Source organism: Barbatula barbatula, assembly GCF_947034865.1.
Source record: "Barbatula barbatula genome assembly, chromosome: 3".
NCBI classification, from domain to species: domain Eukaryota; kingdom Metazoa; phylum Chordata; class Actinopteri; order Cypriniformes; family Nemacheilidae; genus Barbatula; species Barbatula barbatula.
Window position 1 is genome coordinate 5,017,269 of NC_136764.1, and position 23,541 is coordinate 5,040,809.

Here is a 23,541-nt window from a genome sequence, read left to right on the forward strand (position 1 = left end):
AGCCTGAAAATTTTTAGAAAATGTCATATAGTTGTAACCTTTGAGAAAGGGAGGTATAGTTTGTACATCCACGTTGTTTCAATCAATCAAAACTTTATTAAGGATACACACAAACCTACATTCACGTATTTAGATATAAGATACAACACCAATTCTTCCACAACCTTGAAAAGAAGTTTACTGAACTAAGCGCTGGGTTCGTCAATTCACAGTTTGCATTTTCTTCTTTGAAGAGCTCAATCGCCTACATTTTAAATAACAAATTTTCGCGCGCAAAAGACGTGAAATGTGAACGGCCCCTAATAAAGCAGCGCTAAAAAAGAAGTGTTATTGTGCCAAAATACTGTATTTTTATAATTATATGTAAATAATTGACATTGTGTATAGATATATATTACTCACATTTCTTAAATACATATGTAGGCCTATGTTTGTTTATTTATACAGTGCATACATATAAATATACACACCGCACACGAACATATTACATAAACTATAGATGCACCGATACATCGGTCAATAATCGGTATCGGTCGATAAATGCACATTTTCACACTATCGGCTAATAGCTTAAAACAGCCGATGATCGGGGCCAATATATCCTGTCAATCAAAAGAGGAGAGGAAAATGCAATGAATTTTTGCTTCGTATGTACAGTAGAAAATGTTACCCGTTTCATGACCAATATGAATAGTCGTTATATCGATAATAACATTCGGAATGTTAAGAAATATTAACTTATTCCTCAGAGTTTGCATTGGCATCTGCAGATATCAGGCTATTGGTATCGGTGGAGAAATTTAGTATCGGTGCATCAGTAATACAAACACAAATACTTCTTTTGGAATCGATTAATCGCGATTAATCGGTTTGACAGCACTAAGATACATCTTAGTCAACATTACTTATTGTATCTGCACAGTGTCTGTATGTTATACTTTTAACCTATAAACAACCAAAACGTTTATGTTTCAAATTCATGTTGGTGACATTTGAAGATTTTGCAATCTTGAGTAATGTTTGCGTTCTGTTTGTGGCATACCACCATCAAAATGAAGCGCGAGTCTCGTGTCCATCAGAATGATAAAACCACGCAGTGTTCGATCACCTCACTTTGTGCTTTAAATAAACGGCGGTGAATTAAGAGGGGTTGTGGCAATTGCTGAATAAGAACCCAGTCAGCAGCTGCTTCATAGCCTGACATCTGAAGCTGTCTCTTGATTTGTCCTTGGGCCGGGATGTGCATGCTGGCCGTCTATAAATCAGCCAGCAGAGACCCGCTGGCATATAGGCTGAGGCTGCGGCATACATTGGAGAACATTTTTATCATGCAAAATAAAAGTCTCTGCAATGCTGTTTGTTTTTAATGTCAGATCGGTTATTAGATTGAATATAGTGCTGGATAAGAGAACTACATGAAGTAGGAATAAGAGATTTGCATTTTTTTTGTTTAACCTTGATCGAGCCACAAGAGATGAAAGTTTAATGATTTGATCTTCAGAGTTGATGAATAAAAGAGAAACTGGGATCTGAGGGAACTGTGTCTCATCATCTAAAATCTTGAATATCACCGGCACAGAGCAGTCAGCTGTTACCTGACACACTAAGCCGTCATTTCAGCAGCAGTCACTTATACAAAGACATTGATGTTGGCTATGATAGTCCCTTATAAACCACAGGCATGCATACTTACTTTACATTACTGCATTACTTACCTTGCTTTAATGCTTTAAGGGACAGTTCACCCAAAATGAAAATTCGGTCATCTCACCCTCGAGATGTTATGAATCTGTCTAAATGTCTTCACAGAGAATGATATTTGTAAGAACGCTTGTCACCAAACAGTTCTTGGCCGCCATTGAAAAAATACAATGGTAGTCAAAAGTGCCCAAGAACTGTCCGCTCTCCTGCATTTTTCTAAATATCTTCTTTTGTTTTTCAACAGAACAAGGACATTTTTAAAGTAATAATCTACGGGGGCAAGTAGATAAAGACAGACTTTTAATTTTTGTGTGAACTGTTTCTCTTAAGGTAAAGGTTAATTCATGTTGCTCGATAGCCTCAGTCACCATTCACTTTCATCATAGTTTTTTGTTGTTGTTTTCTTTAGAAAGAGAACGGTAACTGAGGCCGTCGTTATTTCAAATTCTGCCTAGCATCTGAAAAAATGTTGTGTTCCACAAAGCCAAACAAAGAAATGTTTGGAACAACATAAGAATCATTACTGACACAATTTAGCTTTTTGTATGAATTTCCCCTTAAAACATACTGTACATACATCAACTAAACATCTTGTTACAGCATCAAGAAACTTGTTCCTGTAGCTCAATCAGTACAGCAATGCAAAGGTCATAGGTTTCATCTCGGTAGTACATACTGATATGATGTATACAGTACCTCTTAATGCATTGTGGGTCATTTTGACCGACGGATAAACCATTTACGGTATTGACATCAAGTTACCACCATTTATGGAAGGTCCAATACCATTTCCAGGTCCAAACACTCTAAAAAACATAAAATGCCGATTTACTTGTATGGTTTGCTGTAAAACTATCGAACAAACACGATCCTAACCTTTATCATACTGAAATCCCAGATGTCAACACTGTTCATTTTTACAATTCATAAAAATATTGATGTGTTAGACCTTAAAAATCACTTGAAAAGATTTACTCTTTAAGAGGCATTTTGAAAATGTAGGTTATTTTACAGTACATAACAGGTTTACACAATAGTCCAAAACACAGAACTATATCAAATTTACGAGAATGTCTTTCCACACACAGTCCAAAATCATTTTCGTATGCTTTTTTTCGTATTTGGCGACCGTTTGTACGGTGTCTCCGAATTGTCAAAACGCCTCTCAAAAGACTTTCTCTACGACTGCGAAAAACGCAGAAAAACGAACCCATTCCGAATTCGTTTATGACGGACGAAAATATCGGAGGCGGTGTGTAAATGTGATCGACACAACGCGAGTTCGCGTTTATTTTTTAATACATTTCGGACGCAAAGTTCGAACTCAATGTGCAATGGACGTAAGCCAGTACAAAGGTTTCCTTAAACCTGATTCTTACTACCGCATGATGTTACCTGAACATTTCATGTCCGTGTTTATGTTTTGCGATGGTTGTTGAAGGGTTTCTTGTTTGGTCAGGTTAAACTGTCCACTGATCTTCAGAAAAATCTTTCAGATCCTCCGCAATCTGTCTTTCAGCATCTTCTGCGTATTTGACTCCTGTTCACCGGTGCCATGATATTGAGCTTCATATCTTTACACCGATGATATTTTACAGACGCATACAACACTACATACAACAAACCAACTGTATCGTTCGATACCTATCAGCGCATGGTCCCATCATGCAGCTTCATGTTGGTTCTCAAGCAGTTTTTGAGCTTTTCTTGTTTGTGGACTCTCAAAGCGTTCATTAACAGACTTCTTGCCAACAGCAGTGACATGACAGCCTCGGCTCGGGGACATTAACGTGATTCGTTTGCACTACATCCTTCATTAAAGTTAATGATGTTTGCACTGCTCATGTTTGATCTGCTCCTGACTTGTTGCGTCACGCGGAGCCCCGCAGCTATTGGGTCGAGTGCTGTGAGACAGAGAAGAGGTCAGATTGAACCGTCAGATGAAGAGTCCATCAGTGTGCTGGAGGAAAGACGGGCCCGGCAGACTCTTCCAGAGCACTGAAGTGTCATCATTGGGCTCCTTAAAAAGCAGCCGGGGGAGGACCGGATGTTCAGGAAGCGAGAAGAAAAGTATTTTGGGAGGCAAGGAGAGAGAAAGTAAAAGTAGTGAAGAATAACAAGCAACTGGGAAGCGCAGTGATGAAGCCTATAAATAGAGTCAAATATGAAAGATCTGATCAGATTTGTGATGTCGTGTACAAGATCTTTTTCACGATTCGTTTTCTTTTGTCTGCTTTGGGGCTTTTATGCCTCGTCACGCACATTTTCCCTGTTGACGTGAGAATATTGATACAGTATCTGGTGCCTTTGCAACGTGGTCTAGCGACAATCTGAAAAGAGCATGAACAGCATGGAGTACACAGATAAAGGAGACGATGGGCTAGACATAGCTGGGGTATTTGGGGAGAAGTGGGTCAGCTGCCCTGGATACCATGGCAACGGACATATACGAGCATCTGTCTATCGATCTGCAGACTCGTTGGTGTAATAAAGTGAACCGGTGATAAACGACCACGCCGACAAGGCCTGAGCCCGGTCACACCTTCTTTTTCTCTTTGTCAGACGGCATCTCCTCACATGCACAAATACACAGTTTTACACACACAGCATGAAGAGACCATTCCAAATTTTCATTTCAAAACAGCATTTTTAGATGTATTGTGGCCCTTCCAGTCCAGCGCATGTTGAATTTCAACCAAATCAAACCTGTCAGGAGTCATCCAACAGCAATGTGAAAGACTGACGGCATGACAAGACACTTGAGAACTGTGATAAAAATCCAGATCACCGCATTCAAAAATAGTTTTTGAACTTTTCCTTAATATGTCGATGTACAAATATTAGGGCTGGGTATCGATTCTGACGTTCAGATTCCAGCACTCGATTCGATTCGAGTCAATTAATATAGATTTAATACAGATCCTATAGATATTTTAAAAAAGATCAGTAAACGTCAGATTACAATTAAAAAACGAAATGAAGAGCCACAAACCCGTATATTAAGCTTTAAACACACTTGGGTATATTCTTTTACATTTAAGTGAAAATCGCAAAAAATCGTCAAACAAAATAAGCTGTAAAGAGGAGCAGCAACCGTATGAACCGCTGCCTTTTATGAAGCTATGAATGCACGATATGCTCCCTGATGTGACATCCACCCGTGACATCTAATGGATAGTTGGAGCAATAACACTCACGCTAATGAATGTTCAATGTGTGCAGAAATACGAATGAAAAAAATCGACCGCAGTTAAAAAAACGATGAATCGATCTTTCGCACAACCTAACGAATATAACTGTTGTGTTGCTTCAAAGTGAATATGAACTTGTTTTCCTTTCAGTATTTGAGATCTGAAAAACACAGAGCATCTTTTCTGTTAGTTTGAACTCTTTTAAAAGTTTCTGTTAATTAAGAAATGTGCAAAATATTGTTAAAATAAATGTATCAAAAGTATAATTTTACCTTAAAAAAACAAACCTATAATAGAAAGTTCGGCAAAACTGAAAGTGGTCTTTGAAAAGATCTCTTCGTTTTTTTTACATCATTTGTGACAACACTCGTTTCATGGGTCTGATTTAACCTATATAATCCTTATGTTAGTTAAAAAAAGAAATCTGGGGACATGAGGACAAATGTAAAGCTTCGATTTTCGATCGGGATTCGCCCTGGGTCTCGGCACGCCTCGGCTCTACGACACCATTGGAGCCAATCCCTGAGGGTCTCACCCTGAAAGTCGGGGTTGTTTTAACATCCATTTAATGGTTGCTTGCGACCCGGGTAGGGAAAGTAAGTTCAAACTTTCAAGTAAATGTTGCTTATTTAGTAAAGACATATCCTGATCTTCTTTCTCTTGAACGGTATGCCATTCGGCCTTCAATGTGACTTTTAAGCCTTACTTGAGCCAAAAAAGCCAAATTTATGCAACGTTTTTATTTGTCGACATATAGTGCTGAAACGTACGCTTGGCTAAAGTTGTGGATATTTCAGACGGTACAAAGGAACTGCGCTTGCATTGCTATAAAATAGCTTGGGGTGTTGCCAAGAAGGTCGGCGAGTGATCCGACATTCCTGAAAATAATGTTGGTGTGGTGTGCAGAAATGGCGTCATAAGGTTGCCGTATCACCGCACATAAGAAAAAGTGCTCAGTGTACTTACAGTGACCTTACTGTCCGACTCATCGGCTTTGTCTAATTGTCCAAACGTGTCTGATCAGCGGTGTATTTCTGTCAGTGATGTGATGATGGAGTAGTTTGACCTCCAGCAGACCACCACACCTACAGCAGATCCCAGTACTGAGATGAAGCGCTGGCAGGGAGTGAAGAGGACAGCCACAGTGCTCGGACACATTCCACAGAGAATAGATGGCACATTGCTTTTAACAGCATTAGCATTCCGACGGTCCTGTTTATAATTTAGTGCTTTTACTCAGAAACAGGAAGAGGACGTGGCTGAAATACAGTGCGCTGGGACACTGTGATGTGAATAAAGGGACACTGCTTTGTTCAGGATGCCAAGGAGCGATACCGACTGGCGGTTTATTGTATGTTTGTCATCATTTTTGTCTAAAATTGCACATTTGATACTGATAACATAAGAATAAAATGAGCTACAAATCAAGATATATCTTAGCATTTGTTTTGTTAATTATGAATGTTCATATTTGTAGTTATAAAGCGTTTGGGGGCTGACCACTGACCTTGGGGCTGAAGAGTTTGCTTCCAAAATGAGATATTTTAAAAAAAATTCCCAATAGTGTTTTTGTTGTGCATTCCAATTAATATCAAATTATTTTAATATAAGCCATAATATCTAAACAAACACAGCTAACTTACACAATAAAACACAACGAAAACATAATACAAAACATGCTCTTTCATTTTTTGTAATGGAGTTTTGGAACCAAACTCTTCATATATAACCCAAAGTTAAACCTCATACTGTAAAACATTTAGACAACTTTTTTTATTACTTCTCATTCAAATCTTTTAAGTTACGGCAAATTATTGCTGGACAAAATGTAAAATAGTAAATGAAAATGACTTTTTTTATTTGGTTTGTTAGGACAGGATCGTGACAGCCCTGTGTTTTGTTTGTTTCTGTTTGCCATGTGTTCTCCCAGTCCCGTCATGACCCCGTCCCCTTGTTTCCTTGAGCGCCTCAGAGATGATGCATTTGTGTTTGCAAAAGCCAGAAGCGAGTTAGCATTTTAGGACTTCCGCCCCAAAGATTATGGGTCTTTGGTCAATCGCTTGAAATAAAGCCTGTGGAATACAAAACTTTCAAATATTGTCACGTTTTAAATTATGACATAAAACTACCCAATAAAAACCTTTAAAATATTTTACACTGTGTCTCTGTCCACATGTTCAATAGCTATGAAATCTTAAAGAAAGGTAAAGATGCATCACGATATTTAATATATATATATATATATAATTATATATAGTATGATATATAAACACCATTCAAGTTGTGTTTTAAGTGGAAAAGCTAGACTGACGTAAACAGAACTGGGATGCTGTTGCAGTATTTACATGTCTGCCTATACGTTTACGCATTTGAAGGATGTTTTTAATCCAACGACGGCGGAGGAAATATTACTGGTGTGTTCTCTGCCGATCAATCGCAAGAAATTCGCTCTGTTAACACCAATAGAGATGAACACAGACTGAATCTTTAGCTTATATTATACTGCCTCCATGTGGATGAAATTACTATTCAGCAACATCGTTTTATTGCTCGAAGCTTTGAAGTCCACACAATCTCACAGGTTTACCGTTGACTTGTTTTGCAGTATCCTGAAACTGTAGTAGAGTACAGCCGAGTGCCTTCAACCCATGATCTGCACGTCAGGAGAAGCAGCGGTCCAAACTCTCTGCGGTCTCGTCTCTCCTCTGCTCTCTTCTAATGTAAGCGTCATGCACATTGTCATTCACGATGCCTTGTGGACTTGTTAATGGACAGTATCTGTTTGATTTTGCATATGGAAATGAAGTTTCACTTCTCCGACTCTCTCTCTCTCTCTCTCGCTCTCTCTCTCTGTCTCCAACCAAGGGTTTGATGGAGATCTGGTCGGATGACAGCTGGAACTGTTGTCATAACCGGAGGAATTCTCGCAACAGTGATACTTCTTTCTATCATTGCAGTGCTTTGTTACTGTAGACTCCAGGTGAATAATGCATGTTATATACATTGTGGGGTCCTGTAAGAGTTCGCTTCTGAGGCCTTTTACTGTATAGAGCTGTTGAAGACTGAAATGTTCTGTGTACAATAGGCCTGTCAAGGTTATTTGTCTGATCACAATGATTTTATCTAACCAAAATGTTTTCTTGCGCACGATCTGTAGTATCCCAAACCACTTTGCTGGATGTAGATGCACTTTTAGTTTGATGGCGTTTTCTATTATGGTCACTTTACGGCTATTTCTTTGGTTATTCATGTCATCTTCACATTTCAAAAAAATACACCTTCTTCACTAAAATCCATTTAGAAATGTTAAGTGCATTTCTCTTATTCTCTCCGGCTAACAATTTAAAAAGGATGAATATATAATATTAATATTTGTAATCATTTAATATTTATTATTGGATGAACCACACAGTTGTTATGAATTGTCCCGCAGTCAGAACGATTCATTAGACAATTGATTGTCAAACTAAAATGTCATTATTGTGAAAGCGCTTGTGTACAGTACTGTTCACTTGTTTTTCATGAGCCTTGCCAACGCATTAAACATTATATAGTGTAGATATGTGTACACAAATGCATGTTAAAAATCTAAATCAAGAATACAAAATAAACTACCGTATAATAGAATCTCTATTTACATGTATAAAAACAGTCAAATCAAAGTTAAAATGAGAGAATCCTGTCGTTTCAGGTTATGTTTTAAACTATCTAATCTATTGAAAACATTTATAAATGCTCATCTCCATCCAAGCCCATAAGAGCATCCAAGTGTATGATCAAAATGTATATTAGAATGAAAACAAAGCTATAAAATGTGTCATTAAATATGAAAATGAGAGATAACATTGTTCCCAAATCTGAATTTAAAATGAAACATAAACGAAGAATCTGTTTAAGGAATGTAAAGAAAATGTGTTCAAACGTTGTATTTTAATTCTATATACTTTCAATCTTTTCTTCACGTTAGTATTATTGCTGTAAGAGGAATGATTCTGAAGGGGAGGCGGGTTCAGCCGGAGATCCTCAGCCGCAGTTCGCCTGCAACGCATGCAGCGCACCAGGGGTTGATGGGTTGGCCGTCACTCCTCTTTCCCTGCCCTACGACCCCACTACATCGCACAAATACTGCCCCACCTGTTCGCCATACTACCCCCGTGGCACGGATGAGATGCGTAACGGAGGCGACCGCTTATCCTACATGCCCTCTCATTTCGAGAATCACGGCGCCACCGCCCTCGGTCTGGCCGCCATGTACGGTCCCGTGCTGAGCCAACGCAGTACGCCGGACTTTTACACCAACACACGAGCCATCAGCACTGACGTCTGACCCTCACAGACACGGAGGTGGACGCAGGGACAGGTTTCCCACCAGGTATCAACCGTCCATCTGTAGAGCACCCGGCCCTAGCGTCATCTCCATGGAGCCGAAGGGGCAAAAGACCTACGGGATGGCATTTTAGTCTTACACACAGTTCCGATCTACTCGTATCAGGTCAATTTCTGTCATCTGTCCCATTCTGTTCCTTTTCTCCACTGTTTAAGTCTACTGTGATGGGTTGAAAATAATACATTGAGGGCTATTTGTTGTTCGAGGGCTAAGGGTTTGGCGTTTGTTATTTTAATCTTAAAGGTTGAACGCAAAAGCTTTTCAGATGAAATCGAACAGCCCGGGTCATATGAAGTATTTCCATCGCTGTCATCGATAAGGACAAAGAAGGCAAGTATGTACCTGTTGACTTTAAAGACGTATCTCGCGCTTTGAGAGTGAATGTCATGTTTTGATCTGAATATCGTCTATGACAGTATATGCTTAACCTTTCACACTTGATTCTCATTTGTCCTTTAAGTGCTGAATATTACTGTAGACTTTCACTGTTCACAGAAATTCACAATGACACAGAATGAGCTGTTGAGAGCGGTCAAATATTAAGAATGATGTTGTTGAGTCTCACTTTGTTTTGTTTTTTGTGGTTATCCCATGCTGACATGCGTCTTAGGATCTTTCAATTCTATTTGAGATATACATTCAAGTGCTTTTACTGACATCTCCAGTGTCACACGTATAATGAACAGTGCGATCCCAACTTTTACAAAGAACTTCTTTCAGTCAATGACAGGAAGATGATGATCATAATGAAAACAAAATGTAATGCCTGTCCGTCCCTCCAATATTATGGCATAATTATACAACTTATTTGTATTCGTCCTTGCAGATGTATTCATGCAGTCTGTTTTTGTGTTAATAATCACTGTTTTATGAATTGTGACGTCTATATCCACACTGTCTGAAGAAGCAGTCTTTGTTAGTGTGAAATCACCGGCACTTTTTTTTTTTACACGTGAATACGTGAGGAGTCTGTGGTTTAACACATTGAGAAATAAAGAGTAGTCCACGTATATCACAGAATGGTTTTGAATATAATTGAAGCATTTCTAAATGCCTGTCGACTTTTATATCATTGGTCAATTGTGATCGGAATAATAAAAGCCATTTCACCTCTATACAAATACATGTATATAAAGATTATTTCAATGATTTACATGTTTCCTGTCACGTTTATTTTTGAGTCAATGATAACCCTTTACAATAGGATTGCATTTGTTTGCGTTTCTAAATGCGTTGACTAGCATGAAGCATTTATTCATATTTATTGATGCCGACCCTGTTGAAAAACAGCATATGTTGGGTTTGGTATGATGCTGGTTTGTGCTGGTTTAAACTGGCCATGTGCTGGTTCCTCACCAGCTTAAACCAGCAAACTAGCATCAAAACCTACCTAACCCAACATATGCGGTGTTATTTCAACCGGGAATACAATTGTTCATCTTAGTTTACTGTGCATTGCGTTAAAACTTACACACGGTGATTTTAAGACGTATTAGATTATTAAATGCTGAAATCAACTAAGATATAAATGCTGTAAAAAATGATGTTAGCTAATTAGCATTAACTACAAATCTGTGCAAATACACTACAAACCTCGTGTCATATTTGTCTATACTTCTTTGTTGTTGATAAATGTGCAATTCTTACTTATTAATATCATAATCCTTTTGCAGAACCACAACGATGATATTTCTACAATGTTGTTAATAATAAAATAAACTATTTTAACATATAGTGTAAAAGCATAGCTATGTGCTCTCTCCCATCACTTTGAACCCCAAGGAGCTATTTGTGTGAAAATAAATATTGCTTTAATTGAATTAAAATAATAATAAACAATATACCTCCTTCATTATTGTCAACATCTTAGATTTTCTTGTTGTACGCTATAGCTTCGCTTTGAAATTGAAAAGATTGACAGGTTCTGTCGGGTGTTCTGCTGAAACGAATATTTGCATGACTGTAAGAAAGGGTGTGTTAAGAAAGTTTGTTATGTCTGGCACTGCGCTGTCTCTGCGTATTGTCTTCAACGACTTGAAAGACTTGTTTGAGTTCTTGTTAAACGAATAACTGCTTCACACATCACGTCTCATTGCAGGCTAGCAAAACTGTACACAGAGAAGAATGCCGCTCTGCAGCTCGATGAATCTTTTCAATGACGGACATGTGAATATGCCCAGCGGTGATCTTTACAACACGTCAATGCTCGAGTTAGATCCATCGATTTCACTACATCTATTACCTTTTACTGGTACCTAATTGTACTATAAAATCAGAGTGAAAGTTAAATCTGTATAATCTGTTATCATTTATAACATATTCTACAGTAACCTACCGTATAAAATACATTTGAAATAAATTGATGGCCTGTTATGCATCCCTTTGTGGATATCAATCCCATCACTGTTTCAAGTTTCTCTAGATAGATTTTTCTCAGTTATGTCAAGACAAACTGCATAATTATCATATAATACTATCATATTAACAACACTTAGTACTAAGAGTATATATAGAGATATCTGACGGGTACAGATGTTAAACACGCCGGAAAATAATGTGCATTTCTTGCTTTGTTCAGCTTTTTTGTTGCATTTTCGTGACTCGGGTGTCGAGCCATAATAAGAGACACACTTAACATACGGACGTGATAAGCCGTTCGCACCTTCGAAGCGTATGTTTGTTTGTTTCGCAGGTTCATGATGAAACTCAGGCCCTCCTCCAAACAGCAACCTTTGAACACGGTGACACTTCGCTGTCTTTATTGTACTTTTCTCCTCCCTTCATTCAATTTCTAATAACATTCTCCCCCGCCCTTCTTCACAACCTCCTCTCTTTCTCTTTTATATTTCACCTTCTTAACTCGGCTTTGTTCGGCCTGATGACATAAAGAAACAGATTGTATAACAGAGTTTGTCTGTGCCACAAACTGTTAGATTGTAACAATTTCACCAAAAATGTTTCATCCTCAATTTGTTTATTCGGCATCGTGTATTTCCAATCTCTGTCGATCCGTGAGCAGCTATACGGCTGCAGATATAAGCAGCTTAAGGCATGGAGGAATGTTCTGGCACCGGGCAAACTGCAGTGCTTTTGTGTGAGCGGTGACCTTAAGGATTATACGAAACAAGAATTTCAATTTCACAGTCTTTTAGCACAAAGCTCCAACCAATAATGACTTTCTTAACATAGTTGAACTTTCATTGCTTGATAGAAATCACCGTTGTGTTATTGCTTGGTTGTTGCATATTGGACTACATTCTTTTTTGTTTTGGTATGTTAGAAGCCGGGACAAAGGTGCAATACTCCTACAACTCCTCCCATAGTCTCATGGTGGGGCACGGCTTGCTTTGAGACACATATATAGAACTTTGACTGTCAAACCTGTTATCAGTTCTCCAGGCAGGTTCAGTTGCGTCCTTTTCATTTAGAAATCACCTCTGTTCTAGCCGCCTGCCAAAATGATGGAAGAAGTGTCCATTGCCGTTGCCTACGATGCTTATATTATTGACCAAATGTCAGAGGAGGAAATCTTGGCTAGTCTGGTGGCGGAGTCTTTACCCAAACAACTGGTAAGTTTAGTGAACTTTGAACTTATTTTCATCACGTGTTGAAGCTGGCACGATGGAACGTAAATGCATTCTGTATGTGTGCGTTTACAAGCCAAAAACTTCAGTTCATAAGTCATCATTTATTGTTTATGCATACTATGCTGTTATTGCGGTCAAGAGTTCACGATATCGCCTTATAAAGAAATAAATAATGCTAAGTCTAATTTATCTTTCTTTCGGATTATTTTGGTTTATATGGTGAGTATATTTGCAAAAACAGTTAACTCTGTTTGTTGAAATGTTCAAAAATGTTTTTTTTATTGTGTTTTATTTGTTAGTTAGCCTATTATTTGTGTTTTATTATAACAACCTAACCTAACTGCAGTTTTATTGATATTAATTGGAATTTTTGAAGATTATAAAAGGGTTTATCTGTTTTTACACTGTAAAAAACAACTTAAACATTTTATGAAGCTGTTTAACTATAAAGCTAAATCAAATTATATAAAATAAATTATGTTGAACTGACTTAAAATATGTAGTTGTATTTTACAACTCGTTCACTATAGTTAAGTTCAATTGACTTATAAAGCTAATTTGATGTAGTCATATGGGGTCATATGACTCGGCTAAAACGAATTTTATCGTTTGTTTTAGATGTAATGTAATGTGTAAACACGATTTAATGTTAAAAAACGCATATTGTGCATTTTTGTATCTCCTCTTAAGCTATCGCTCTAAAAACCGAGGCGTGCTATGATTGGCCAGTTAACCAGTGCGTAGTGATCGGTCGAAATAATGCAAGCGGAAATGTAACGCCTCTTACCATATTTGGCACATCAGGTTTTCCTTCAATTGTACTGAGAGGAACGCCCACCTTACTTGCGTTTACATTTGAGCGTAACATCGTAGTCAAATCATACCACGAACTGACGTAGATTTGTGGGGCTGTGGTTACACGAGGGGTTACAATTTTTGCCCATGCATGGGCAATTTATAACACACCACAGACACAGAAAAACACGTTTTCGCGCAATATGACCACTTTGACTTAAAAAGCAAGTCTCAGAAATATTGTTGGTATCAAATTCTGCAACTGTAAATAGTATATCAGACGTGGCAGTAGCCTTTCTTTTCATACTTTTGTATTTTGAAGGTTTTAATCTGAGCCTTTTCTCTATAGGCACCATCTATAAAGCCAAAATTAGGAGATCAACCAGAAGATCCACTTGACAAATACCAAGTAAGAGCCGCACACAAAAACCACATGTCTTCCTCTATAACAGACGTAGTTGTTGATCTATTCAATATTTAATAGTTTGTAAAACTGGAGTCATTTGAACTCCTACCTGGTTCAGGTGTGTTTTATTATGGTTGGATTTGTACTCCACAGGTCTCCAGGATCTTATTGTGTCATATTTCTGGCATAACAAGCATGTTTTTTTCCAGAGAGAAAACCGGAAGCTTCAGCAGGCCAGTTTACGTCTGGAGCAGGAGAACGATGACCTTGCACAAAAACTGGTCACCAGCAAGATTGCGCTGAGAACCGCGCTAGACCAGGTCTGACACATCACTCTGAGATCGCAGAAGCCCATGATTCACTGACCATCCAATAATTAATAACTTTGACATTTTCTAACATTTCGTTACTTATTGAGTAGCTGCGGTGTTTTCTTTCAGACGGAGGACCAGGTGGATGAATTAACCAAAGAGCTGCTAAAAACCAAACTACTTCTGAAGACGGCGGAGGAAGAGAAACGGGGGAAGGATGAGGAAGTATCACAGGTGCGTCGTAACATCCCTGATGTACACAATAAACCTGTGACATGCATTGTCTAAAGTAATGATGTGTTTGACAGCTGAAGAAGATGTTTAGGAAAGAGTTGGAAAAAGCAGAGTCAGGCTTAAAGAGATCAAACAACATCATCAATGATTACAAACAGGTAAACACATCTCCAATTATATGTATGTATGTCTGTCTGTACGTCAGTGCGTCCGTCTGTGTGTCCGTCTGTGTGTCCGTATGCGTGTCCGTCTGCGTGTCCGTCCGCGTGTCCGTCTGTTTGTCCGTCTGTACGTCCGTCTGTGTGTCCGTATGTGTGTCCGTCCGTGTGTCCGTGTGTCCGTATGTATGTCCGTATGTATGTAAATACATATTTTTTCTGCATTCTTTAGATTTGCTCTCAGTTGAATGATCAACTTGAAAAGCTGAAAAGTCAAACAGATGAAGAACTCGCTGTTATAAAGGTAAGAAGCACAATTACAGGTTAAAGTTGGTCTTCTGTTGCATGTTTCTCATTGAACAGTCTGTGTTCTTACATACGGTACACTGACTGTACGCTTCTCAGATCAAGATGCAGGAGTGTCCGCAGTGCAGTCACATCTTCAGTAGGGATGGATCGATTCAGTTGTTTGTTAAGAGTGACGAGAGATCAGCTCAGAATGACGTCCAGGCTTCTCTCAGACAGCAGGCTCAGTTAGAGAGAGAGTTAGCGCAGACCAAACTACAGATGGTCCAGTCTGAATGCAAGATCCAGGTAAGCAAAGAAAACAAACAATATGATGAGACGTTTGATGGTCGAACAAGGGTCTTCAACCTTTTGCAGGCAAATTAATATTTGATGCTTGTTATAATAATCAATTCAATTATGATACTGAATACGCACTTAAACCTGCACATTAAAATAATTTACTTATGAGACGTGTTTGGGAAGCAAAACGTTAATACTTAGCTAAAGGTTGCATATTTCAATTTCTATGTAATATGAAATATTGGAATGCAGCATGTAAAATGGCAATGTACGGTATTTCTGTTAAATCTACATTTGTCAATTATCATTAGGTGCAGTTAAATTCAATAATATTCTTTGCCACTCCTACACTTGTTTTATTATCTCATTTTAATTTATGAGTTAAATTGTAAATGTATAAGCCAAAAAAGTTCATTTAACTATCCCTGCCAATCTTTTTTCTAAAAAGTTTCCAGCCACCGTCTGCATTTTCACTTAAAATGAGATGGCTCCCAGTACATTTTCTTTAATGAATACACGGACAAACAATACATTTTTCTGACCCTCATTTGTGAGTCGCTTTGATCAATTTCAATTTGAACAGTTGCACGCATGGTATGAAAACCATCATTTTAATATAAGAAAATAGTTCCTTCGCCATCTCACATAGGCCCACCGTGTTGTTATATTACATGTTACAGTACTTTATAGACTCGAATTTTCAACCCAAGTCCAAATTATCTTCTGACTCGCATCTACATATTTCAATTGACTCACAGTTTTGTGAACAAACTGTTAAAAAGAGACCTGTATGCAATAAGAATGGTCTCTAACTCGTTTTCCTGTCTTGATGACTCAAGGAGCTCGAGCACCAGAATGCGATTCTGGTGAACGAACTTCAGGCTGCTAAGAACACGTGGCTCAAGAAGACGCTGGGCTCCATCAGGACCGTCGCCAGCAGCCATCAGAGCTCTGCTCAAACAGATCCGGCCTGGTGCTACACGCATAACCCTCAGTCCAGCTGGGTCACCAGAAGACTCTCCTGGGCCTATCCGGAAGGACGAGCTGCCAAAGTATGAACAAGGAAACACACGAATCCAGGAGAAGGAACGATTTCACGAGCCTCACAAATTATGAAAAGGATTTTCTCGGGGAGAACAATTAAAAACTGAGAATGAACGTTTCGTCATCGGAGGATGAGTGCGTGACAGCAAGAAGCAATATCTGCCCCGCTTCAGATAGTTGGGGAGATTTGGAAGAGCATTCAAGGTTTTATCAGTATGCGTGTTCCTCGGGGCGATAAACCTGTGACCTTAGTATTGCCAACATCATTATAAGAGCTACAGTGAGCATCTGTAGGATAAAGACCTGTTAAGGTATATGGAGACTAGATGAAGGGCTTTTTTCTATTTAAACATTTCTATTTTAAACCTTTTTTATTTTAACAATGATCTTCAAATAAAGTCAACGCTGGTCGATTGTGAATGTATATCTTTTATTTTCCATAACAAATAACTTTATGAAGTAAGGTCAACTGTTTTGACAATGCACTGATACAAACGTTCTTTTTGTTAAACAGTGACATTTTTACTCATTTCACAAGAATAAAAATAAAGCTTTGAAAATTTTAAACTAAATCTGCTTGTCTTTTTTGCCATTTCAGAGCACAAGAGAAATGCCTGCAGACCTCACAATACACTAACAGAGCGAAATCTATTAAACATGCATATAAATGTACCTGCCTACAAATACTAAAATCTGTCTAAATATAAGCATGGTTGAAGCGTTATTACGTGATTATGTGATCACAACGGTTTCACCAAATTGTCAAGATCATCGAAGTATCCCTCCACTGCTCTCAACATCTGTATCACAGCGTTCAGCAGCAGGATATCAGTTTGTGGCTCAATGTCCAGTTCTTTGCTGTAGTTCTTCACTGGGACCACAGCAGAAAGAGAAACTCCAAGATGAGCGCTCACCTCCTGCATCTGTCCAAATGTATAAAGACTCGCACATGTAAAAAAGGCACGCGATTATTATATATTAGACCGGAACCCTGACCCCAAATCTTACCATCCTGTTGATGTAATGACTCTGATAGACGTTCTTTAGGTCTTCTGCCACTAAGGGGCAGGCTTCATCCACCTTGGTTATCAGGACCAGTTGAGGAACGCCTGAAACGCAGAAGCACAATTCAGATGCCATTGAAACTTAACGCTGGATAGGACTCAAGTTAGTCAATCACTTACTCAGCTGGTTGGTTTTCCTTCGAAAAGCGGCGATCTTGTCAATCATTTTGTCAGAGAGAAGCTTGACTTTACAGGCGTCGATCACATAAACCACACAGTGGATCTTATCCTTCAAGCCTGGAGATTTGTTGAAATAAGGTGCGTCTGACTGGATAGGCATCGTTGAGTTAAACTGAACAAAGAAAATGACATCAGTAAGATATGGGACAAACATGAGGGGATATGTTCTCTCATATTTATAACATACATGCTAGACAAACAATTGATGCACAGTGTGCACACCTTCTAGCTTTAGTGGAAAAGTTCTCACCTGATACCGGTCTTGAATGTGACCCTTCAAAATATTGTAGAAATCATCCACATCCAGCCCGGCGTTCAAACCCTCCTCCAGACCCATTGTGTCACACAGTGTGAATGGAATATGGCTCACGCTGCTGCTTGGCTTTATGCAGTAGGTACGAAACTACACAACGTAAATATGTTTACTATTAATTGTTTAAGCGACGACGCAAATTATTACCTTCGCATAACTAATTGCTACACATGATATTTGTAAAGAAGATGACGAAAATGTATTTCTACCTGAGTAGTGAGACTGGAGCCGGCAGTGCCGGTGTTGGCCTGGGTGCTCACGTAACCTTTAAACACAGAGTTGATGGAGTTGAAGAAGCTTGATTTTCCAGCACCAACAGGACCCACCAGCAGAATCCGGGCCTGTTTCACTGAGCTCACAGAGGGCTTCCACTCAGAAATGGTGCTTAGGAGTGCTTTCCTTCTCCTGATAAACACAATGAATCAAATTTACATTTACATTTAGTCCTTTAGCAGACGCTTTTATCCAAAGCGACTTGCAGAGAGTTCAGGGAACAATAAGGGGTATGTCATAAAAGAGCAATAGTACGATAGGTGCTGATACAAAGTTGCAAGTTTCAACAAAAGAAAGACCACTACCTGTGGGCAGAAAGAGTTCGTTTTTTTTTCATTTGTCTGTCAAGTGTTCACAGAAGAGATGGGGTTTAAATCGTTTTTTAATCTTGTGAGAGATGTGGTTGACCGGACCGAGTTCGGAAGAATGTTCCGATTTACTGCCCTAGAAAACGCTGCTGGTTCTTGATGGGGTGTAATTGAATGTGAAAGTATGCCGGCGCAGATCCAGTGATAGTCCATGTGACAAGGTTCGATAAAAGGAAGGAAGAAAGCGGGAACAGGCGAACGCAAAACTAACTTTTAAAATAATAAAATAAACAACAAACCCAAAGTAAAATGAAGACAGCAACCCCAGAGTAATTTAAAGGGATACATTAAACAAAATTTTCCCATGTTTTACACCCCCTCAAGGCATCCTAACCGCATATAAACCTTGGTCTTGTTTTTCTGGCAAATGACCCGGGCGTGTGGTAAGTTCTGGTGACGAACGCTGCCTTTCTCGTTTTGTTCCAATAGGAAAAACAAGCTTCAGGTGCACGCACAGCCGAGGAAACCGGAAGCATTAACGTCTATAGCGCCGTCAATTTGGATATTTCTCTTCAGAGGACCTTTGTTAAGACCACAGAGCCGTGTCCAACACTTTTTAAAGCTTCAAAAAATCGCCCCGCAAATGATGCGTTGTATTTAAACTCCGACTGCATTATTCTTCAAGAAGAAAGTCATATTCGGTGAAGATGCGTTGAGGGCGAGTCATGGGGAAATTGAGTTTTGGCTCTGAAATATCCCTTTAAGGTAATCGACATTTTGTACGACTCACTCAGCGTTCCATTGGATATTTCTCCATGGTTTCTCCATAAGTCCTCCACAGTCTGGGGAGGATGCAGAGAAGTACACAAAAATAGTAACTAATAATTCAGTATGTGCTCCTTTACTGTATTTCTGAGAGAAGTCTGATGCAAAATAACACTCACCCTCCACTCTGTACACTTCAAACTCGACCAGATTTAAGTCATTGCCGTGCATCTGCTGAGGATCAAACTGGTAAAGATCTGGTCGTGGATTACTTTGCACAGTGGCCGTGTTGTTATAAAGAAACACCAGCGAGCCAAAGTTTGGACCTGAATCAGTAAAGGCATACTGAGGATTTCCACTGAACACACGCATAGGATCTTCCTTAATGCTTTTGTCCTTAAAGCTGAAGAGAAAGGCTTTCTCATCGACAATATCCCGATTTGTCTGAGCATAATCTTTGCTAGTGTAAGCTCCAAAAACATAACCAGTGTTATTGTAAGCTACAACAACAGTCGGGCCCTGTCGCATACACTTCTGGTTAAAAGCAGCGGGGGTGTAGCCATGCACACTGGCTTTAAACAGCAGACTGAGGTTGGCATGATTGAGCAATGAGCACAGCTTCTTCTTCTGCCATTCAGACAACCTGGATGTGATGCTGCTCATGATGATGATCTAAAAACATTAAAACAAGATCAATCAAAGTGTAACAGAAACAAAAAGGAATCAAATACTGTGACTCTTTCTAAAGTCTTTATTTTAAAAACCCATGTTTTCATTGGCCTATTAGAATTGTATTCATGTCCTTATATTGTATTTGTGTTCTATTCTGGTTCTTTGTTTTAGTCTGTTTTGTACTAACTCTATGTCTTTTGTGTCTGTTTTAAATGTGCTATATAAATAAAGTAAACTTGAAACTTGACCTATATTTCCATATATGAAGAGTTTGGTTCACAAATCATGCATTTGATGATGTTATCATGTTTTCATTGTGTTTTTTTTGTTTCGAACTGCAGTTTGATTGATGTTAATTGGAATGCACGATACAAAATATATATACACACATATATATATATATATATATTAGTTAGAAAAAATTATTTCTACAGAAGTGCGACACATGTCTACCCCCAAAACCACGTGAACGTGTGAATATGAAAACAATGCCCGAGAGATGCAGATACACTAAGATATCAAATTCTGCAAAAAGGATTTGCAATAAAAAAATCACTTGAATAACATCCCGATTGTTTTACGTGTTTTGAAAACTTGCCTACCTTGACAAATAGGTGCTTCTCTCTCTGTTTATCAGCGCGCTCAACGTCACTTCCACGCGAGAAGAAATGAAACTTAACTGCAGCATTTACGCCCCTGTTGTTCCTTATTTGTCCAGTAGTTGAACGACTAAATTAAAGATTTGTAACCGAATCAAACTCAAGATATTTTGTTGTTGTTGTATTGATGAGTTTTGGCAAAAACAATCTTACTACAGTAACCGTGGCGTAACTAACGATATGCAGAACAGTTGAACATATGTGTAATGTGTAGATATCTACTAATGGTCTTGATACAAAGCTTACAAGAGACAATTGATTTCCAATTTAGTGTTTTTTTATTGAAAAATATATAATACGCACAGTTGGATCAGATGTACAGTACAACAATAATATATAATCTACTGTAGCCTAGTAATATACAAATATGTGGTCAGAGGTGGCACAGCGGGCATGTTGCTGTGATCAGAGGTGGCACGGCGGGAATGTTGCTGTGATCAGAGGTGGCACGGCGGGAATGTTGCTGTGATCAGAGGTGGCACAGCGGGAATGTTGGTGGATGTTGCTGTGATCAGAGGTGGCACAGCGGGCATGTTGCTGTGATCAGAGGTGGCACGGCGGGAATGTTGCTGTGATCAGAGGTGGCACAGCGGGAATGTTGGTGGATGTTGCTGTGATCAGAGGTGGCACGGCGGGAATGTTGGTGGATGTTGCTGTGATCAGAGGTGGCACGGCGGGAATGTTGGTGGATGTTGCTGTGATCAGAGGTGGCACGGCGGGAATGTTGGTGGATGTTGCTGTGATCAGAGGTGGCACGGCGGGAATGTTGGTGGATGTTGCTGTGATCAGAGGTGGCACAGTGGGCATGTTGGTGGATGTTGCTGTGATCAGAGGTGGCACAGTGGGCATGTTGCCGGATGTTGCGGTGATCAGAGGTGGCACGGCGGGAATGTTGGTGGATGTTGCTGTGATCAGAGGTGGCACAGTGGGCATGTTGCCGGATGTTGCGGTGATCAGAGGTGGCACAGCGGGCATGTTGGTGGATGTTGCGGTGATCAGAGGTGGCACAGCGGGCATGTTGGTGGATGTTGCGGTGATCAGAGGTGGCACAGCGGGCATGTTGGTGGATGTTGCGGTGATCAGAGGTGGCACAGCGGGCATGTTGCTGGATGTTGCGGTGATCAGAGGTGGCACGGCGGGAATGTTGGTGGATGTTGCTGTGATCAGAGGTGGCACGGCGGGAATGTTGGTGGATGTTGCTGTGATCAGAGGTGGCACAGTGGGAATGTTGGTGGATGTTGCTGTGATCAGAGGTGGCACACTGGGCATGTTGCCGGATGTTGCGGTGATCAGAGGTGGCACAGCGGGCATGTTGGTGGATGTTGCGGTGATCAGAGGTGGCACAGCGGGCATGTTGGTGGATGTTGCGGTGATCAGAGGTGGCACAGCGGGCATGTTGGTGGATGTTGCGGTGATCAGAGGTGGCACAGCGGGCATGTTGCTGGATGTTGCTGTGATCAGAGGTGGCACAGTGGGCATGTTGCCGGATGTTGCGGTGATCAGAGGTGGCACGGCGGGAATGTTGGTGGATGTTGCTGTGATCAGAGGTGGCACGGTGGGAATGTTGGTGGATGTTGCTGTGATCAGAGGTGGCACAGTGGGCATGTTGCCGGATGTTGCGGTGATCAGAGGTGGCACAGCGGGCATGTTGGTGGATGTTGCGGTGATCAGAGGTGGCACAGCGGGCATGTTGGTGGATGTTGCGGTGATCAGAGGTGGCACAGCAAGCATGTTGCTGGATGTTGCGGTGATCAGAGGTGGCACGGCGGGAATGTTGGTGGATGTTGCTGTGATCAGAGGTGGCACGGCGGGAATGTTGGTGGATGTTGCTGTGATCAGAGGTGGCACAGTGGGAATGTTGGTGGATGTTGCTGTGATCAGAGGTGGCACACTGGGCATGTTGGTGGATGTTGCCGTGATCAGAGGTGGCACAGTGGGCATGTTGGTGGATGTTGCTGTGATCAGAGGTGGCACAGTGGGCATGTTGGTGGATGTTGCGGTGATCAGAGGTGGCACAGCGGGAATGTTGGTGGATGTTGCCGTGATCAGAGGTGGCACAGTGGGCATGTTGGTGGATGTTGCTGTGATCAGAGGTGGCACAGTGGGCATGTTGCCGGATGTTGCGGTGATCAGAGGTGGCACAGCGGGCATGTTGGTGGATGTTGCGGTGATCAGAGGTGGCACAGCGGGCATGTTGGTGGATGTTGCGGTGATCAGAGGTGGCACAGCGGGCATGTTGGTGGATGTTGCGGTGATCAGAGGTGGCACAGTGGGCATGTTGGTGGATGTTGCAGTGATCAGAGGTGGCACAGAGGGCATGTTGGTGGATGTTGCGGTGATCAGAGGTGGCACAGTGGGCATGTTGGTGGATGTTGCGGTGATCAGAGGTGGCACAGCGGGCATGTTGGTGGATGCTGCGGTGATCAGAGGTGGCACAGCCACCTCTGATCACTATTTGTTTAATAGTGTTTTTTGAACACTATTAAACAAATATACATAAACAAATGTACATATACAAGAGTGCAGGGGGTCAGCTGTGGCCTAATGGTTAGAGTGTTGGGCTTGTGATCAGAAGGTTGCCGGTTCTAATCTCAGTACCAGCAGGTCATGACTGAAGGGCCCTTGAGCAAGGCACCTTACCCCTGATTGCTCTGCAGTAATGTGCCACTGTATAAAACTACTTGTAAGTCGCTTTGGATAAAAGCGTCTGCCAAATGAATAAATGTAAAATGTAAATGCATAAACCCATCTGGACAATAACAAATTTAAACAAATACAACGTATTTATTCAATTTTCATTTATTCATTTTTGTGTGTGTGAGAGAGAAAGAGATTATGACACGTGTTGTTTATAGTAAGTGTTTGTTTGCCTTTTTGGACTCCTTTATCATTTGTGGTGTTGGCT

General features: G+C 40.2%; 3 protein-coding genes across 3 annotated transcripts; 2 read left to right on the top strand and 1 right to left on the bottom strand.

Annotated features, from left to right (window-relative positions):
• Window positions 1-7,779: 7,779 nt before the first annotated feature.
• Window positions 7,780-10,430, top strand: fam163aa (family with sequence similarity 163 member Aa; the record flags this gene model as incomplete). Its single annotated transcript, XM_079453546.1, has 3 exons — window positions 7,780-7,872; window positions 8,860-9,837; window positions 9,966-10,430. 2 exons carry the CDS (start codon window positions 7,780-7,782, stop codon window positions 9,217-9,219), a joined length of 453 nt encoding a protein of 150 aa, XP_079309672.1. The 3' UTR covers window positions 9,220-9,837; window positions 9,966-10,430.
• A 2,203-nt stretch (window positions 10,431-12,633) lies between these two features.
• Window positions 12,634-16,971, top strand: rabgap1l2 (RAB GTPase activating protein 1-like 2). Its single transcript, XM_079452437.1, has 8 exons — window positions 12,634-12,848; window positions 14,011-14,070; window positions 14,277-14,387; window positions 14,508-14,612; window positions 14,687-14,770; window positions 15,003-15,074; window positions 15,176-15,364; window positions 16,198-16,971. Exons 1-8 carry the CDS (start codon window positions 12,738-12,740, stop codon window positions 16,414-16,416), a joined length of 951 nt encoding a protein of 316 aa, XP_079308563.1. The 5' UTR covers window positions 12,634-12,737; the 3' UTR covers window positions 16,417-16,971.
• Window positions 16,814-20,654, bottom strand: LOC306891851 (interferon-induced protein 44-like). The gene is made up of 8 exons (XM_079452431.1): window positions 20,580-20,654; window positions 19,485-19,977; window positions 19,331-19,382; window positions 18,169-18,364; window positions 17,897-18,049; window positions 17,587-17,758; window positions 17,411-17,511; window positions 16,814-17,325 (listed from the first exon to the last, which is right to left on the bottom strand). The coding sequence occupies exons 2-8, from the start codon at window positions 19,966-19,968 to the stop codon at window positions 17,143-17,145; spliced, it is 1,341 nt and encodes a 446-aa protein (XP_079308557.1). The 5' UTR covers window positions 19,969-19,977; window positions 20,580-20,654; the 3' UTR covers window positions 16,814-17,142.
• Window positions 20,655-23,541: the final 2,887 nt, after the last annotated feature.

What these genes read in the sequence shown, in the direction of transcription:
- rabgap1l2 (XM_079452437.1), top strand. Translation starts at nt 12,738, where the DNA reads ATGATGGAAGAAGTGTCCATTGCCGTTGCCTACGATGCTTATATTATT. An exon ending in TGAGAACCGCGCTAGACCAG is followed by an intron (nt 14,388 to 14,507) that starts GTCTGACACATC and finishes GTTTTCTTTCAG; the next exon opens with ACGGAGGACCAGGTGGATGA. An exon ending in AAGAACTCGCTGTTATAAAG is followed by an intron (nt 15,075 to 15,175) that starts GTAAGAAGCACA and finishes TACGCTTCTCAG; the next exon opens with ATCAAGATGCAGGAGTGTCC.
- LOC306891851 (XM_079452431.1), bottom strand. Translation starts at nt 19,968, where the DNA reads ATGAGCAGCATCACATCCAGGTTGTCTGAATGGCAGAAGAAGAAGCTG. An exon ending in ACATTCAAGACCGGTATCAG is followed by an intron (nt 17,759 to 17,896) that starts GTGAGAACTTTT and finishes TTCTTTGTTCAG; the next exon opens with TTTAACTCAACGATGCCTAT. An exon ending in AAGGAAAACCAACCAGCTGA is followed by an intron (nt 17,512 to 17,586) that starts GTAAGTGATTGA and finishes TCTGCGTTTCAG; the next exon opens with GCGTTCCTCAACTGGTCCTG.